Source organism: Grus americana, chromosome 3 (assembly GCF_028858705.1).
Source record: "Grus americana isolate bGruAme1 chromosome 3, bGruAme1.mat, whole genome shotgun sequence".
Classification (NCBI taxonomy): domain Eukaryota; kingdom Metazoa; phylum Chordata; class Aves; order Gruiformes; family Gruidae; genus Grus; species Grus americana.
The window spans coordinates 32,322,438-32,342,614 of record NC_072854.1 but is presented as its reverse complement, the minus strand read 5'-3'; the positions used below and the strand labels follow the sequence as shown (position 1 = coordinate 32,342,614).

The window sequence follows — 20,177 nt, the reverse complement described above, 5'->3', positions numbered from 1 at the left end:
TGGAGTGTGTCCAAAGAAGGGCTACAAAGCTGGTGAAGGGTCTAGAGCAGAAGTCTTATGAGGAGCAGCTGAGGGACCTGGGGTTTGTTTAGCCTGGAGAAAAGGAGGCTGAGGGGAGACCTTATCGCTCCCTACAACTACCTGAAAGGAGGTTGTAGCCAGGTGGGTGTTGGTCTCTTCTCCCAAGTAACAAGGGATAGGACAAGAGGAAATGGCCTCAAGTTGTGCCAGGGGAGGTTTAGGTTGGATGTTAAGAAAAAAATTCTTCACTGAAGGGGGGTTATCAATTATTAGAACACGCTGCCCAGGGAAGTGGTTGAGTCACCATCCCTGGAGGTATTTAAAAGATGTGTAGATGTGGTGCTTAGAGACATGGTTTAGTGGTGGACTTGGCAGTGTGAGGATAACAGTTGGACTTGATGGTCTTAAAGGTCTTTTCCGACTTAAATGATTCTACAAGGTCTTCCTCCACTCTGACTATCTAAGTGTATTGGATACTATCATCTGGCTTTTAGACTAGAAGTAAACTGCATTAGGTATCATTATGCAAGCCTAACACTTCCGTGGTGTCTTCATCATGAAAGTTGAATTCCAAATTTATTTTATGCACAGCTAAAAGGCTTAATTTCAGAGATGAAGTTTTTATTTTTCCCAAGTCTTCAAAAAGAACACATGCTTTCATTTAGAAAAAATTAATAGCTTGCTTAGAAATGTTCATGTTGTACCACTTACAGCTTACTCTGCATATACTGTTCAAAAACATTCTTAATCCTTTTGAATATTGTAAGAGGTTTGTCAAAGCCTTTTTTATGAAATTAATAATTTATTGGGAGACGTGTTTGTTTCAGGGACTAACTGTGTGTGGAAGAACATTGCTGGTAGACTAATGTGCTAATCTTCTGTATTTATAATGCAGAGTAATAAGACAATTGATGGCCAGCCAAGGAATGTGACATTTGTATCTAAAGACTGTGATGCAGATGCACCTGAAGGTAAGATAAATTCGTTTCTTGTATTTCCTGTGATACGTGCATGCTCAGCAGTAATAAGCAGCTCAATCTCTTTATGGCTTTGATTTGCTTTAGTCTAATATGAAGCTTTGATGTATAGCTATGTCCAGAAAACAGCTTGTTTACAGCTTATTTAGTTGATTTGAAGAAATTACTGTTTTTAGTGGAAACTATGTAGCAATCCATTTCAGTTAACTTTAAAATCTCCCATTTGTTTTAACACGTATGTAGAAGATGACCTTAAAAATAAACCCTAGCCAGTGAATAGTTTAGCATCTGAAGTGTCACTTCAGTGTATATGTTTGCCATACAAACGTGCAGAGAGGTATTCTATTAAATTTCATAATGTACTCAGGGGAAACGAAGATCTGAACTTCTCAGTGGATTTACAGATAAGAGAATTCTGTGATTTTTATTAAGATGCAAATATGGGCTGTTCCATGAGCAACAGTACCAGTGGAAGTAGACATCTTAAGCTATTTTCCTGTAATCCTCTTACTGTTAATTTATCACTCCCTATAACATCTGGTATAACTCTTGCTCATCTGTGTTATTAACCATCCCTTTTTGACCAGTTATTTGGGCAGATGATGTGTTACGGTGATTCTGGAGCTGTGAGTAGTGACTAGCAAGCGGATGGATAATTGTGGAGCTTTCCTCGACTTTCCCTCTATGCAGCCCTTAATGTTGAATTTTTTTTTATTGAGAATGGTAACATTTTTAGTCTTAATTCCTCTATGAAACTTGGCTAAAGCTGGGAATGAGTTTTAGCCTGGTTTCATTAAAAACAAGCTAATTGAAATCATGCTGGATTTGTTTTTTACAATGTTGCCTTTCCCCTTCCTTTTCCTATGCATATAAACAATTTTTGCAGAGTTTGAATTACACTAGCTGTTGCAATACTGATACTGCTGTTTAAGGTCACCATCAATTTTATCAATTGTTTTGGTCTCTTGTTTGAAAAATTGATCTCAGCAAAAGATTTATGGCCTTCAGAATGGTCCAGATTTTTTCTTCAGGCTAAAGCTCTCAGTTGTTCTCAGTCTGGCAAACTTTCAGCTCCTCTGTATAAAGAGGAGATGAATTATGTATGCATTTATATACTTATAAAAAGGCTTGACAGTGTTTGTTAATCAATACATAAGGTAAATAGTTGTCCTGTATTTGTATTCTTATTATCAGTATTCCGCAACTACTGAATTCTGTCTATGCTTCTAGAAGATCTTAGCAGCTCCTCTGCTTTTCTTCCTACTTGTGTTATTGGGAAGGATATGTAATTTTAAACAATTTTTGTAATAGTGGAGGTAACTGAACCATTAGTTTGTTGTTCCCAGTCTATCAGACTATGGTCTCTTTTGCAAGGTGGTTCCCTTGTATTTAAAATCATCTTCAAATTTAATATGTAGGTGTTAGTCTTATTCCTGGTGGTTCATATAATTTCCCAAGGGGGATGGATTTTTCTCCTATCTCCCCCATACTTGAAATAAATCATTTATCCACATTTATTTTTGGCTATTTCTAGACTTAATGCAGTTTTAAGTGTTTTGGTACTTTAACAAATGTAATTTTTTAGTCATATTTAAGCTTCCATGTTTTTGTGATTAAAAATAGAAACTCTTCTGAGGCAGAGTTTAGAAGAGCAAAATCTGTCATCTTTCAAAATGTGATCACTTCGAGCAGGTTGCACAGATCTTTGTTTCTTGTAAACAGCTTCTCGGCTTGGCAGGTATTTGCTGGGAGAACATAATCAATGGCATTGATAGGCTCATTAGTCTTGACTTTTCTGGGAGAAATTCAAATAGTCTGATTTCCTCAAACTTTGCTTAATTGTAGGAACTGGGGTTGGACTGAAATAAGCTACCTGAATTCCACCTGTGCTTGATATGAGTACTTTGATTACTGTGCATCACTTTTTTCCTAATTTCCTTTGATCAATGGATACCATATAGCTGATGCTTAAAACTAGCCTTCTGATTTACTGAATTCAAGAGTTGGCCTGTGTAAATGATGGCTTTGGTTTGCCATTATTGACATGTGTTCTTGCACTGGGTATCTTCAAGTTGTGTTCTCCTTCCTTAATAGGAAAGAGGTGGAGAAAGTATTGAGATATGCTGTCCTATGCTAGCCTAGTTTAAATAGAAGATGGATAGATATTTCTTCATTGTGAATGTTAATGTAATCAAAAGGGTATAGTGGAGTTCTGTTAACTACAGATACAGTCAGGCCATTGAAGTGTTTTTATAAATGAAAGAAAAGTTTCTTTTGTAGTGCTCAGCTTGGAATAAAAAGTTGCATTAGCGGAAACACTTTATTCACTGTTTAATCCAGTCAATTTTAGAAAGTGGAAATGCAGTGCTTGTCTTGGAATAGCTGCCATTTTTAAGACCTACTGAAAACTAAATAAAATAACTGTTGTAGATGCTACTGCTATGCTCTGTGATCAGATAGAATATGTTGACAAGTGAAACTTATTTTAAAGGTAGGAAGTAGGTTTTTAAACAGAGTTTCTCTAGTTTTTACAGATACTGGACACAGAGCAAAAATAGATGCAACTAACTTCAAGTTAAGATAAAGGTTGGCCGAGCACTTGTAGTTTTCATTGACTTCTCTGGTACTAGGGTTTTATCTTATGTAAACCACTGAACTGGAACTAAATGCAAATATTGATTTGTCTTCTCAGCAATTTATTTTGTTTCATTTAAATTGAATTAATTCTAATGGTGTTATTCCTTAACATAGAGCAAACTATGACCTTTTAATGGGTGTGCTGATTGCTATAAGTTTATCTATCTGCTCTGTCTTATTGAATACTCAGATGTTGTAGATATGATCTCTACTTACTGTAACTAAGTATACTTTTTCTTTCTGAGATGGTAAAAGAGATCTGATCTTGTAGCAACTGATACTCTCCAAAACTTCAATATTGTTGAAAATGCAGGCTTTAATGAGCAGTGTTTTCTATGTGTTTCAAACCAGTGTTTGGCTTGATGAAAAGGACAATTACACTTTCTGGAGAAACATAAGGCAGTTAAAATACAATCTTATAAAAACCACACTCTAAGTATTTACGGTTATATATATAATTTGTGGGGGTTTGGCATATATTGTCAACTTTCATGCAGTAAAGCTTATCTCTATTTACTCCTGGTATGCAGTAGGTTAATCTGCTTTATACTGAATGCCAAAGGCTGTAATAGCATAACAGAAACAGAACAGAATTAATAGAGCAGGCTACAGCTTATAACTCAAAATACATTTTCTTAGTTCCATTTAAACATCTTGCACAAAAGGCTTGTGTTCCGGTTAACACAGACTTTTTTTAAAGCTTTTTAAATAGCCTTTTGGAGTAAATTTAATATGTTATAAGCAAAACAAGTGTTAGTTTTCAGTGTTTGATACAGTTTGGCAAAGACCTCATTTGGTCATTGTTTTCAAGGACTAATACCAGCTGATCTGTTGGGTCCACAGTTCACTTGAGCATAAGGTCAAGCAAAGGAGTTTAATTATGTGATTAAGATTCTTGCAGCTGGACTAATGGCTTGAAAACTTAGTATAGGTTTAGCTAAACGGGTTGGTGAGATTTAATGTAAATGAGCAATGACTCAGCTGCAAGCCTGTATACAAGACTTTTCCCAACCTTAATTATGAGATCTGATTAAACACTCTCTGTTTCTTTCTAGACCAGAAAACCATGAAAGTTGGTTTTTAAGCATCATTCATTTTAAATGCATAACATGCTATGAATCCCTCTTGGATTCTCTCATTTCCTTAATTGGTGAAATGAGCCTTACCTGAAGCCTGCTAAAAGCTGGGTACAGTCTATCTGCTGGGCCTCTTGTGGAGACCTGCACTGACTCCAACTGCATGTAAAGTGGGAAAGAAAAAAGGTTATCTCCATTTCTAAGGCTCTGAACGGAGGAAGACTTACTGTGCTAACTAGATCTGTGCCTTCTTACAGGACTTTCTTGTCAGCTGGAAGTCAAGAAGTGCAAGACCTCAGGCTTTATTTTAGCCTGAATAAAGCCTAGGTGTAGACACTACTCAAGCTAGAAAAGAACCCCAAATATGAATGCTGAAACAGGGGCATATTCTTTGTTTCTCCTTCAGAGAAATCCAGGAGGCATGCAAAGTGAAAGCACAAGCAAGTTGTTCAAAACCTTCAATATCAGTAATTTTGTACTAAGCATCTTATGACCATAGATTACCACTTCCAAATGGCTGTTTTAAATGAATTAATTTGCAAAGTTATAAAATGCTTCACAAAAAGCCTAAATGTGGATTTTAGTGAGGACTTCATCCATTTTCCTGTTACTTCACTGAATGACCTTACTAGTACTTTACCCTGAATCTCTACTTATACCTAACGCTATTGAAGTCCTCTATAATCACAAGAACTCAATATAACTAAGCACAATGGTGCATGCCTCACTGCAAAAAGCTCTGTTTGGCAGCTGTAAATGGTATTAGTAGCTAAGTGCTTTAAATTTTTCTGCAGTATGTTGTTTGTGCATGCACAGTTGTAGAAACATCAATTCCTACACTTTTTTCCTGCACCTCACCACTGTGGACAGATACGAGTTGCTCTGAACTATCCCTCTCCTCCCTCCAAGAGATCGTAACTGGAGAGAGAGGAGGCTGCATTTACTAAATACTCTGAAATGTTAAATAGAGTTTAGCAGTAAAGCAATTGCATATTTTCTTTTTGGATCAACATCCTAGTTCTATTGCCTGTTGGATTTAAGCCCAACAGTAGTGAGATGCTCTGATATTATCAGTACTTTGGAATAAGAGTTGAAGTTCCTTACAAAGGATTGAGGGTTATGCACCCATTCTTAAAAGGAAGTGATGAACCCAGTGTAAAAAAAAAAAAACAAACCCTTTGAGTAAGAAACCTACCAACTCTTTGTCTACAAAATGATCCTTTTAATTAAAGGCAGTTCTCTTACCGAAAGAAGGCATCATATTTGGTCTCTAGCAATGCCACTAAATCTTTATCACTCAGAAACATTAATTACACCAGGTATTGAAAATGTTTTCAATTAAATACTGGGAGCTGCTTCTGCTACTGTAATGAAATCATCTTTTTATCTTGGTACAGACAGCTGATGAATTCACTACATAACATGCTTAAGAACCATGCAGAAAACTTAGACAGCAACCTGTAACTACAGCTGGTAAAGCTACATACAGATGTTTCCTGTCCATCTTCAAATATGGCTTGCCCAATAGAACTAGGAAGGATCAATTCATGAAGATGGTCTCTTCACTACCTAAGAGGTCCCACAGCTAGGCTGGATGAATGACATTGGACTGGGTAAATCCTATCTGAACTGAGAGAGAGAAACCTGACTGGATTACAGTCAAATGTATCATAAATTATGTGTCTGAAGAAGGCAGAAGACGGGAAAGGATGGGAAAGAAGCCATTGTTTTCAGAGCATCATTAGTGAGAAAATCACTAATTCACATCCAACTTGTTATTTAAAAGAATTTGGCTTTGGGCCTTTTAAGTTTGACTCTTTAATGATAGTCATAACTGGTTTTGTTCTCCAGAGAATAAGCAAGGCATTCCAGCACTGAAATTTGCCCTACTTTGTCAAATGCTTCAAGTGTTAGGTGTCTATAAATACATCTGTCTACAGACAGAATACGAGGCACTCCATGTAAGGATATTAAGAGGTCAAGATCAATCTGTTAAAATACCTTTTTTCTCCCCATCTTCCAAATTCTTTTCCATGTAGCATGATCTCAGGATGGGGAAAACAATGACTCCTCACACAGGACAGACATCCTTAAGTGGTCAGCTAAAGACAGTATGAGGCAAGTAGAAAGGACATGACAAAAATGAGGTTAACATTGAAGGTCAAATAGTGTAATGTAGTTTCAAGGAGAAGTCTGAATTAGTGTAAGTTTAAGCTCGTACCAGGCTGATACTGGAAGATGTGGTAGGTAGCTAATGGAAAGTGTTTTGATTAGAATGAAAATGATACGTTATGCTGTCCATTGCTTGCTTTCTGGAATCTTGCATCCATGTTCATCCCTAGGGTATTGCCGTTGAAGTTTGTCAATAGCTATGTCCTTAAAATAAGAATTGTTTGCCTTTAGTTACTTAAAAATAAGATGTTCAAGGGAGACTCAGAAAACACCTCTTGCAGAAGTTCAAATTTAAGTCAGTGATTTAAAGGCAAGAAATAGCAATTATGTCTTGTGTCCAAATGCATCTGGACAGTGTTTTTAATTAACCTAAACTGTACATAGTGTTTCAAAAGGTATCTAGTTTCAACAGAAATGCAGAGAATACTTTTCCTTCTGCAGGTTGATCCAATGGTTTATTGCTTCCCTGTAGGGAAAGGATGTTATCTCTGTTTATAATTAACATGGCTTCAGATTGTAGTCGTTGGTTAATGCTGTGCCATTTCACTATACACATGGCCTTGTAGCATTAGTAGTTTCTTCACTTGGAAGTATTTAACAAAGTCAAGTCATCCTTTAAGCTTACTAAAAACGAGATTAACAGTTTTGGCTCTTTGAATCTCATTAAATGGTTTTCCTCTGGTCTGTTAATACATGCACATCTTGGCACCCTCACAGATTCTCTGTAACCAGACTAAAATAGAAACCTTATAGCTGGGTGCAGTTTTCTATTGTAATGTCATAGCTGTGTTACGATGAACTCCATATCTAAAATGGCAAAAAGAGGACTGATAGGCTCCTTGAATGTATAGAGGGAAGTGGTGAGAACTCTTGCCTATGTTTAGCTAATGCTTGTTTGTGCTTGCTTCAGAAACTTTGACTAGTGACTTTTGTCTTCTCGTTAGTGCTGATGGGACTTGCAGATGCTTGAGCCATTTAATGTAAACATTCATAGTGTGTAATTATCATCCAGAAGTTGTATGACTGTTGCAATGGTTAATGTACTGCATATAACTACTGGTTATCCAGACATGTAACTTCTGTTAGAAAATCAGATCTGCCTATTTGTTATAAAACTAGACTGATTCACATTGATTACATCATTTTCTGGCTGTTTATATCATGTTGAGCTTGATGTGCAGATAATGCAATATGAGGTATCAGATGCAAATTATCTGTAGCTTGAGTCACTGAAAAAAGCAGAGTTTGCCTTCAAAATGATAGCTTGTCCCAAATAGTTTTTTCCAGGTTCCTCATTAGTCCCTGGTTTCCAAGTTCCTGGCTCCTCCTTAGCCTGCTAAATCTCTTCCTTTGGCAGGATTTGATTCCAAACCTTCTGAGCGGCTCTTGTGAATAAGGTAGGATTTTGGACTAGGTCTTACCCAGCTAGACCTTTGGTTTCTACAGGTCTCTTCTAGGTGCCATTTCACTACTGCTTTCACCTAAGCAAAAAATAAAAACCAAAGCCAAACAACTGGGATGAAACAGCAGGCAACCTTTTGTACTTGTGTGTTAGGCCTATGTATAAAAAGATTGTGGATAGCTGTGTACTGTTGTTAAACATCTGAGTGATTTGATACTTGAGCTTCTGTAGTGTGCTGTAGTACTTCAAAGTGCTGTCAGTTTGAAATGTTGGAAGCTTAATGATTCACATTTCTAAATGGGAACTATTGTAGGTACATACGACCAGTTGGGAAATGTTTTCAGATCCTTGCTATACATGAATGAACCAATTCCAGTAGTTTTCCAATATGCTTTTCAGTCTGATAAGGGATCAAAGGTGTAAACTTGTTACAGTTAACCTTGAGGCAAGCAGTGCTGAAGCCCTGTAATACTTCAAGCTGAAACAGTGACAACTTGAAGGTTTAAGCAATTTCTGGAAAAAGTTAGCTGAGGGAAAGAGGTAACTGGTATGGGATGCCACAAACTAAAAATTGTGAAAGCTTTGTATAGCAGACTGATTTTTAGCTAGTGAAACCAGAGAAGCAGCAGCAGAGGGGCTGTATTGTGAACTGCAAAGACAGGCTGAACAGCTGAATGATACTAATATTAATTTTGTGTGTATATGTATATACATAACAGAAGAATATGGAGTAAGTAGGGATGTGCTCAAATAGAATACATGAAGAACCACTTTTGTGTAGAAACTGCTGAGTAACAGGCAACTAAGAATATGGTAATTTTTTGCCCCCCCTATTTAGCCAACAAGAAAAGAAAGAAATACTGCATTTGTGGCTTGGGGCAGCTGTTACTGCCACTCCATGAATCTGTTTCCAGAGAAACCTGTGAAAGTGATACATAAAAGACAATCTTAAACATAAACTTCTGTGGAAATTGGAAGTCCTGGAGTGACCTTAACACTTAGAGAAATGTGGATGAAGATGTTAAGTTCTGAGATGATAGGTACAAGAGCAAAGGGGCACCTTGTAATTGCAAAACTTGGGATTTTCTCTTGTCTATCTGATCAGTTTGATTTGTGACCAAAGCCAGAACCAGAAACAAGTCCATGTTCTGTCTCTTGAGGCTTCAGTCTTTAGCAGAGTGTTTCTTTCTACATTTTATTACTTGCTGCTTATTTCCACTATTTTGTTTGAATTTTTTAATTAAATGGGAAAACCAGTACATGTGTCTCAGGATTGCTTACGCTACTGTAGCACTCCTTCCTTCTGATGGTCAAAAGGGATTCTGATCACTCAACAGGTGTTCATGCTAGAAGTGGAAATGTTGCTGCTTCTTGAGACAAAAATTAATTAGCCATTATGCAGTGATGACTGTAGAATATGGCTGTATGGGTCTTACACCATTAGATGTCACTTGGTTTCTAACCTAGTTGAAGTATCACGTTTTTATTGGCCGTTAACTTCCTTGTACAGTTTCTTTGGCCAAAGTTATTTAACTTTTTTGGTCAGTTTAACTAAAAATTAACTCTAACTCTTTGCATGATTTTTTCTAGTGAAATGTTGAACTGCAAGACCAAGTAAAATAGAATTCTTAATATGTGGACTTTATAGCCACATATATCAAATCCATGGGTCTTACATGTTTTCATAGTCTTTCATAAGTGTTCTGCGTTACAACACACTTTTCTCAAAGATGAGATATCCAGTTAAGAAATTCCTTTTACATTGAAGTTTGAGAAAGCATTACCTATATTGCTGCAAAGAAAATGTTGCCATTATAAAAATAACAAGGCTTTGTCAGAACCCTTAGTTTACCTTGCCCCTTAAGCAACTTACTATCTGGGAGCTGTTCTACCATCCAGTAAAGCATTTGCTGTCATAGATCTTTCAAGTAAAATAATCCAGAGGCTGCTTCATCTTCTGCTATTGCTTAGTTTCTGGTAAGTAAAGGTATGTTTCTCTGAGGCTGTTTTCAAGCCTGAAATCTTTGCCCTGTACCTGCTCAGTTCATAGGAATCCTAGTGTTTTTCTCTTGTTTAAAATACTGATACACTGTGGCAGAGAAAAACATTAATATTGATACTACTTGTGGGTGCTAGATAACATCTAAGAAGGTGTTCAGTAGTGGTCTATCCAGTTGTGTTCCATGAGTTAGTGTCCAAAACCAACTGTTCTTGCCCTAGTTGTTTGCTCTATTTGTCAAAATGCGTTTTAGCTTTGTTGCAGGAAAGTCTAAGAAAATACGGGCATCGTTAAAAACAATTTAGAGGCAGTTGACTTGTTTTATTGTAACGTAGAACTGACTTGGCCTGTAGGGATGTTTGTGCTGTGATGTAAGACGCTGCTTATCTTAAGTCACATAACCCAAGTGAAGCATACAGGAATGGCAGTAAATAGTAAAATAGGTGTGTCGTATCTCAGTAGCACAATGAGAAATAATATCTGGAAATCAACAAAATGCTAGAAAGAATGTGTTTAAGATGTCACAGCTGTTGAAGTGCTGCTGCATCTGAGGTACCACAGATGTGCGTTAACCATCATCCTGTATAAATGTTCTCGTGGAAGTTACATGATTTAAACTGAGGCCAGATGCAGGCCCAGAAATAATGCCTGTAAAGAAGAAATGCCTGTTTCCTCTAATTAGACTTTCCCAGGTGAAATCCCAAACCTTTTGGAACTTGATGTATAATTTAAGCTTAGAAACACATCAAACCCTTTCTTGAAGCTCAGGTTGCAAGTTGAACTGTAAGCAGCAGCTGCTTTTTGCAAAACAGCTTTTGAATGATTGGCAGCAGGGCCATATGAGACACTTAAGTGTTCTTGAATACCTGAAGCCATGCCTTCAGTGCTTTTAGGATTTGGAATATGCAACGCTTGTATGTTCTAGCAGAGTAAAGTTGCAAGTTTTCCTTTGGAAGTAGTTTTGAGTGTATTTTAAGCAAAACTACGTTCTGCTTGAAAGTGGGCACATAAACTTCATCCGTCTGGATGACATTCTTATTCTCAGTTTGGGTTTTCCATCCAAAATACCATGTTTAGTATTAGATCTATCTGTTGTCTTTCTACCTACCTTCATGTAATGTGAATTGTAATCATTGTGAACACACAGAAGCCCTCAAGAAGTAGTCTAGTCCAACCAGAGGGAAGTTGCTCAGGCCCATCCAGTTGTGAATGTCTCCATAGATATAGATTCTGAAACATCTTTGGGTTCAGTGTTTAACTGTGCTGATGGTGAAGCTTCTCCTGTTACCTACTAGGAATGTTTCTTGCTGCAACTGTCATCTGTTGTCCTCTTGTACAGGTCTAGGAAGAATCTTGCCCTGTATTTTGTAGGCCTCCATAGATAGCGGAGGTGGCAGTGAGACACACCTGCAAACACCTTTACTTCAAGCTGAACAAACACATTTTGCTATGTGCTCTAGCTATTGCAGTGGTCCTCTGCTGGACTTGCTCCTGTGTGTCAATGCTTGTTTTGTACTGGAGAGCCCAAAATCGCACCGTTGCAGATGTAGTTCCAGTCAGTGTAGAACTGATCACTTTCCTGTTAGTGAAGCCTGGTATTCAGCTACATTTTTGAGTTGTAGGTGAACGCTGTTAACTGCATGTTCTGTTTTTCTCCTGGGACATGAGGTCACTTTCTGCCAAGTTGTATTGTATCTGGTCAGCCCTTAGCCTGGACTGTTGCATGGTGTCACTTTGTTCCAGGTGCAGGACTTCTGTCTCTGTTAAACTTTGAGGACTATTTCGAGGGGCTGGAAAAAAGGCTTCCTCTGAATCTTACCATCTAGTGTGTTGGACCTCTGCTCCCCACTTCTCCCCAGTTTGATCTACAGGTTTACAGAGGATATAATCTGTTTCATTGTTGAGTTGGTTAGTTAAGAGGTAAAATGAGTGGGTACCTCAGTACTGGCTCCCAAAGAATGCCATGTTTTTAAACTACGTTGTTCACAACAATTTGTAACTCTTCCATGAGAAGTTTTCTTCTATATGCTTTTGTGACAGTTCACTGTCGTTTGAAATGCAGAAAAGACAGACTTCATTATCTGTAAATAAGTTCTCATAATTTGAGTTTGTAGTGCATGAAATGACTTTTTAGGCTTTAGGATTTGTTTATGAACACATTTGTTTATCCTAGTAATTCATCTTAAACTAGCTAATTCACTTCTCAGAAGAAACCTTTGTTTGAAAATTAGTGCATTGAGCCTAAGGGTTTTCTAATTCACCTGAATGAAAAACTTCATCAGTGGACTTGGAGTAAAATATAGTTGACTCTTCAGGTAGTGGTGGCTATTAGCACTTGTCATCCTTTGTTTAAAGAAAAGTTTTGACTTGAATCCTGGCTGTTTGGCTCTGCTTGGTCAACGCTATGTAATACCCTGTATTCTTAAAGTGGTGGCAGTTATCTGTCAGAGGTTTGGTAGCTATCCATGTATACTTTTGTTCCAAATGATCAAGATATGTCAGTAATAGTCATAACGACCATTCTGGATGACAAGTAGTTATCTTAATTCAGTTTATTCATTATAACTTAATCTAAATTGTCACATGAAGGAATAAGTAGATTAAAAAATGTCATGTTATGTCAGCCTGTTTAGTAATATCTTAGTGCAGAAGGAATAACTAAAATTTAGTTAGCTGAACCTGTGACATGTTTCATAGAAATGTTTTCTCAAGGTCAAACTGTTCTAAAATATTTACCATCATCTATTTAATCCAATTACTGTAGAGAGCCATTTGAAAGTCTTTTAGCTGTTTAATTCAAGTAACCAGCTGGAGAGCTGCAGATGGTGTTGACAATACTATCTGCAATTATGAAGCATCTTCACTTTACCAGCATTTCTTGTTGGAAACTTCACTGTTTCTATGGACATGTCATGCTAGCAAATAATGGAATATTGTGATTGGTGTGCTGCTTTACAATTTTTTCCCCTTTTGTAGGGTGAGTACTATTAACTGGTGTTAACAAGCAGGGGTGGGTGGGGGAAGTCACTTTTTTCTGCATAACTGAGATCTAGTTTGGAAAACCAGGAAGGATTAGTTCAGCCAATTTCCTTCATTGTGCTCTTACTCTGTGTGTGTTAGTGGAGAAGCATGCTTTCTCTAATTAAGCTGTTTTGCACTTTAATTATCTGCAGAATGTGCCTATTTGTGTGTTGTACCCCTTGTGTCTAGTAGTTGTGAAATGCCAGTTTAATTTTTTGTCTGCTGATACTGTATAATAGATTCCAGAAATCAGTCTGCTGCATAAAGTAGTATTTAACTTGGTATTTTAAAATAGTCTGTTAGTTTTATAAAGTATGAGTCATTGGAGAACTGTTGGAGTGGAGTTGTTTCTCTATTTAGATACAATCATTCTACACACTATAGGGATTTAATCACGGGGGGGGGGGGGGGGGGGTGTCTTGGCAAGGTCAAGCAGCAGACCTTCCTGAAAAAGACCTACCCTTAACTCTGAACTCTTCTCTCCCCAGGAAATAGTGAGCTATATAGTATGTGGTATTGTTAAACCAGCTTATTATCTAATGTGGAAGTTGAATCTTTAAATAAAATACCTTCAGAAACTGATGATTGTCAGTTTGCTAGCTTGTTAGATGGCTGCTAAAGGTTAAACTATATAAGCAGCAGCACATCACTTGCAACTTTAGGAGGTGGGAGGTCTGTACTTCAACTGTACCTTGGGGGTATTATCAAACCTGGAGTCAGAACTGAGGGAAGAACAGGCAAATTCCGGGTTGCTTATTTTCTTTAGTGTTCAGATTGTTTAGATACCAGTGTCGGCTCTGAAATGGGCTTTAGGTGGGGTTTGAAGCATAGTAAATAAGAAAAATAGGAGATTGTGTTATACTTGAGCATTAACTCAGTGCATCCCTCTGGATCACTGGAGAGATCTGTCGGCTGGCTTGCATGGCCTGCTGGCTGCCCTCTGACCTGACCTCTTCAATATTACAGGCTCAGTGTCCCATACAAGCCTTTATGCTACCTGACTGCAGTCTTAAAAATGTAATGGAGAATACTTCAGTATTTTTAGATGTGGCTGTACTTATGGTGTTAGAGAAGGAGTAAGATTTAACCAGTCCTGTCAGGTTTTGTGTACAAATAAGCCCTCTGCTGTCTGGGTCACAAAATACTTAGCATGTGGTTTTTTGCCTATATGACTGAACATTGTAATTGACTTTTTTTATTAAAACTTACGCAATCCTGGTAGAGACATTTTTTTCAAAGTACTGAAATGTTTTTAATACAGAATCTGCTTTGTATGTCTTCCTTAAGGCTACAGTTTATCTAAAATGGGGAGTAATGAGGGTCTGTCAGAACAGGCAATAATCGACACATCTGGAGGAGAAATTGTACCCAATAGTAATGGGGTTACCTGTGTAATTCCTGGCTTAGTGTTAACCTGTTTTCACATTCACTGTCCTATATTAACAAATATTCCTCTTTTATACCTTCTTGGTAGAAAAGAGTAAATTTGATTTAATGAAGTATAATTGTTCTTCAGAGCTGAATATTCACCAAAACTGTTACATTATTATCCTATAAATAGGAATTAGCTGCTTTTTTGTTCTGTGTTAATCTGTGCTACTTGCTTTCCTTTATAGATCAGTGTATTGTTACTCGGACATACCTTTTTCTTCATAAATTTTGGTTCTTCAGTGCTGCCTATTACTTTGGGAACTGGGCATTCATTGCAGTAAGTACTTTGATTATAGAGATCACTGAATCAAGTTAGATAATTTGCAGCAGTTGTCATTGAATCATTGGTATCACCACACTGCTGTTTTGTTTTACGTATATTGCCCTTGTATGCCCCTTAATTGACTAACAGTAACTTTTACTATTTTTTTTAAATTTGCAGGTCTTCTTAATTGGATTAATTGTTTCATGCTGCAAAGGCAAGAAATCAGTCATTGAAGGTGAAGTGGATGAAGACGATTCAGACATGAGTGATGATGAACTGTCTGTTTATTATCACTGATGGCCTTTTGCCTTCAAGATGGAAAAATGTAATTTAAAGTTATGTTGAAAGTCACACCCACAATGTGGAATTGGTATCCAAGTAAGCATCCTTGCACCTGTGAAAATAAGAAATAAGGGTACTCACTTAAAGGGGTAAAAAACTGAATATCACTTTTTCAGTATCACTGCTATTTCAGAACAAATATTGAAGCTGGGTTTAAATAATATATATAGAAAATACTGTTTGATTAAACATATATGTAACTTTCTGATGTATAATTTGATGAACTGTTGTAACTATTTCATAATTCATGATGCTTTTCTGTTAACTTAGGTTTTCTTAAATACTTTCATGGCTAACTTGTACGACTTTTTTATTCAAGCTCATAAATAAAACTGGCTAAAATCCTGCAAAACAGCTGGTGCAAACATTGCTAGAAAGATCTGGATGAGGTTTACTCTTTCAGAAGGATGTGACTTAACTTTTGTGTTAGTTTTGCTGGCATTTCTGGGATTCCCACATAAAACTATAGCTAAAAAGAGACTGTCCTTAAAATATGCCAAAAACATACACTTAAGTGGTGAGTTTCCAGTCTGTGAGTAAGTAATTTTCATACTGTTATCCCCACTGAGTTACCATGGGAATCCCCAGGTAACTATGAGGTGGCTTTTACTCTAGCAAAAGAAATCATTAGTGTAAATGACAATATTCAGCATTGTTGCAGTGTTTTAGTACAGTTCAGTTCTGAAACTGCCAGGTGCCTGACTTAGTAATAACCAATGGAATAATTAAGATGTGATTAATTCTTAACTTATTTTTCTCTAATTCAAACTGTATAGTTTGAAACTTTCTTTCAATATTTAATGTAAATGTTGTTAACTTGTTTACAAGCCAATATGTTTATATAAACACAGTTCATAAATATTTTTGTCATTCATGTTGTCTTTGTAAAGTAATGCTATTTTAGCTATATAATTACTGAGCTATATTTCTAGGGCTGGAAAAAATCTTCAGACATCCTTTGACAGACCCTGAAAGAGAAAACGTTTACAAGTACGGGTTTTTAAACTTCTGTTGCTACTTGAGGGAAATTACAGTCCATGCAAGCACATGAAAGTGTAACTAGGGTAATCTTTTTATAAGACTAATTAATAAATAATTATTGAAATGTAGGGGACATTGCATGTTTGCAAACTCATAAAACTGACAGGTTTCTGTTCAGTTATTTCAAAACCAGTTTGCCTCTTCCCACAGTATTTCAGAACAGGAGGCTCTCGAACTTCTGAATTTTAATTGTTTCAGTATTTCATGAAGTCTTAGGTGACTTGATTAGTTAATGGATGAACACAGGGAACTGGTGTTTGGACTCTTACCTTGAACTCTTAACAATCCTTCTGTGCCAATTGCTCCAACAATATATATGTTTATGTGGCAACTTGACAGAATGTCTCATGTAGCTTGATCATAAACTGCAAATACACAGTCAAGTCTGCTCAACTAATAGTAATCAATGTGTTTGCTACCAATGAGACACTTGAAAGGACAGAATTGTATTCAAACACTGACAGTAGGTACTGAAACTTGACTAGATGGCCTGAGCTCCCTTTGACTAGAGTTAGCTGAACACTATTTAAACATGACTGTTGGGGAAACTTGCAAGGAATTATTTATAAAAAGTTCAAGTAACTCAAACAGAAAGTAGAACCTGATGTTAACTGTCTGGAAGCTGCATCCAGAGGATATCAAGAAGTTGGAGTATACTTCTTTGTGGATGCCCTCGTGGAAGATTTACATGAGCTAATTTAAAGTCAGCTGCTCAGATGTTCTCATTTTTTGTGGGTTTTGTTCATATTTCATCTTCAGTTTTAACCAATGATAATTATCACTTCTCTGGCTGTATCATGTACAGATTGTTAATCTTTCTGTGTGGAAGATTGAGCTGTGATACCCAATTTTGCAGAGTTGTAACTATTCTATCTGAACTTCTGGCTGGGGAGATTGCTGCTTGTCTGAGGAAGATTGGAAGGAAGCTGTTGGCTTCATGCCCCACAGCTGCCTGCAGACTTAGGGGTCACTGGCTGAGATGCCAGCCAGTTCCTAGGTATATTTTTCTATAGGTCTCCCTTGTTTCCAGGCTCCTCTTCATTTCCAGCTTCTTCCCAATCCAGTCCTGTTTCCTGTTTAAATGGTCTATATGCAGAAATACAATGACTTGCCTTTGAATTAGTGGCTGTCTCTTGTCTCTTTACTTGGAAGATTCAGTAAGTATTACTTTTTTAATCCAAGTGTTAACCAGATTTACAACCAGCCCATTGCTACTTGCAGCTAGCAAGAAGCAGAATTCTGCATGAGAATTCAAAAGTTGTTTCAGACATTTGCTGTCACCTTCTGTCATACAAGCAGTATATAACTGTCAGCATTTATCAGAATTATTCTTCACCTGCCACATCCTTGGTAAAGTTTCTCAGGAGTTCAGTGAACCATTTGAAAAGGTTTTAAAAGTTTCTTGTATGCACTAATGCAGTTGTAATGAATATACACTCAAAAATTAATCTCTAATCAACACTTCATGTGATGGAAACTTGCTATTTTTAACTGTACTGTGCCTTTAAAATGAACCAGAGGTGTTTCTGAAGCTTACTGTGTGATGAAATCACCACCTGGATTTGTACATCCAGTATCACCCAGTAAAGAAAACTAGCAGTGAGATTTAAGATAGCCCTGGCTTAAAATACTTGGCTTTGATTAATACTTGCAGGAACTTTAAGAAACAGAACTTCCAGTATATTATTTCCTAGTTGTCTCTTGTGCTGTCTTCAACAAAATACATGCAAGTAAAACAATGAATTACTTCTCAACAAAGTTCCAAGCACTGCTACAGCAGGAATAGTATGATTGAAATAGTTCACTTAGCTGTTAGCTGTGAAATGGGAGACCAGAGTTTTCTGCAGGTTTTGGACCAAACTTGAATTTCCCAGTTGTGTTATGACACAGTATTCTACCTTGTAAGCAAACATCTAACATTCAACTGATTCTTCAGAGATAACGATTTTTCTGGACTAAAGTAATTTAAGTCATTAGAATTGTTTCACTGCTTTGATTGTATGAATGATAATCCAAATCCATCTCTGTAGTGAGCTGTCAAAACTTCTGAATAGGTGTAGTGTTATTGTCAGGCCTGGCTGAAGTTAGATTTTGTTGTTGTGGTACTTCTCTAATCAGCTTCTACTGGTTGGAGGCTCATGAGCATTTAGAAACTAGTAAGCCTTAAATCTTGCTGACACATCAAGCATAAACCATGGTCAGCAGGAATATGTTTAATCGAATTCAGCAGCAACACATGCCAAATGGGTCATCATCTTGCTGCTTGTTCTATAGTGATTGGTAGTTTATCTGGAGTTAAAGATCATAAATACAATAAAGCCTTTAATAGTCTGTTTTATTTCTTAGCTGAAAGCTGGCAGTATGCAGCAGATTTCCTGCTGATTGTCAGAAATGAGTGAAAAGCTCTTTCCTAGTAAAGAGCGTGAAGAAACATCTGTTACTTTTCTGGTTTTCTGCTTTGATTTCAGGAAAAGACTTCAAGGTGGACTTGAGGTTTTGCACTGAAAACAGTAATCTGCGTCTGGGTAGAATGTACTTGTACCAGAGTCATGCCACATAGAATGGTAATTTTATGCTCAGATAATGTGACAATTTCAGCTAAAAACTAATGAACCCTTTCAATGCTCATGTTTTGCTTCCGAATAATCAGTGTAGACATAACTCTATCTTCTACTGCTTAAAAATTGTTTCTTGGGTTCACAGCTGTTTTATTTGACTTTCTCAGCACGAGCTCCTGAATTCGACAGTGGCCTACAACAGCATTTTGAAAAATACCACCCTCTTGTAGAAACTGTGGCTTACCCTAACATACTGGTAACTACTGGTGTGCATGGTACAGACACAGTTGAAGTGTTTAAGAAAACTGTTTAAGTGTAGAAGATAACTTGTTTCCGTGTAAGTAAGTAGATAGTCAACCCATTATGACAACACTGAAACAGTTCTGGGTATGGATAGGGAAGTAAAGCCCTGCTTGTGAGACTAAGCAAAGGAAAATGATTCATCCCTTTCTAAAATCATCTAAAATAATTTGAAATACTGTAACATTTTTCAGGCTCTTAAGTTGAATATTATAGGTCATATTGGTAATGCATCTTCTTACATTAGTGTAGATATGTTCTTTTGCAACCTTCTGCAAAGTCAGCTTTCTTGCAGATAAAGTGAAGAAGTGAAACTGAGAATCACTGTCTCTTTCCTGTAAATGTGTATTTTGACTATACTTCTCAAAAGAAATAAAAGCCTTGTTTTAATTATGGTAAGACATACTTTTTTATTAATAGTCTAAATTTTAAAACAAATTCTGCTTCTAAATTAAGACACTGCCAATTCTGGATAATTAAATTAATCATATTCTAGTGTTCTTGACCAGCTTTAGTGAGATGTGGTTGATGTAGAAATTATTTGGAAGTTGGACTAATTTTAACATCCTCCTATCCAGAGAGATTGCATGAGTGATAGCACTTAAATCTTTAGCTATAAAGAGGATTATTTCAAAGTAATAAACAGACAATTTAACCACGTTTAACAAAAACAATAATTATTGCTTGCTTCACCTCTGGGAAGAGTGATATATTTAAGGGATTAAACAGAAGAATTTTGGTTTCTGGAAGGCTGATTTTAGAGGTAAGCCACACGGACCTGGGAAGCTTCCTGATACTCCTGTGTTCACTACCCAGAAGGACATGTGGGGCCTTCCCGTATAATAGCTGATTAACATTGAGTCTTAATTTTGCTTCTTAGAAACATATCTGCTTTTTTCCCCAGAGAAAATATGCAGGTTGCCTGTAAAACAACT

At 36.9% G+C, this 20,177-nt stretch overlaps 1 protein-coding gene across 2 annotated transcripts in view; it reads left to right on the top strand.

Moving 5' to 3' along the window:
- The window catches only part of LMBRD1 (LMBR1 domain containing 1), an 83,390-nt gene extending 63,754 nt beyond the window's left edge, over positions 1–19,636 (top strand). For both annotated transcript variants that reach the window (XM_054821105.1, XM_054821104.1), the window contains 3 exons: positions 917–992; positions 14,922–15,013; positions 15,179–19,636. In XM_054821105.1, the coding sequence (XP_054677080.1) occupies positions 917–992; positions 14,922–15,013; positions 15,179–15,298 (288 nt within the window). In that variant the 3' untranslated portion in view covers positions 15,299–19,636. The remainder of the gene's footprint in view (positions 1–916; positions 993–14,921; positions 15,014–15,178) is intronic.
- Positions 19,637–20,177: the final 541 nt, after the last annotated feature.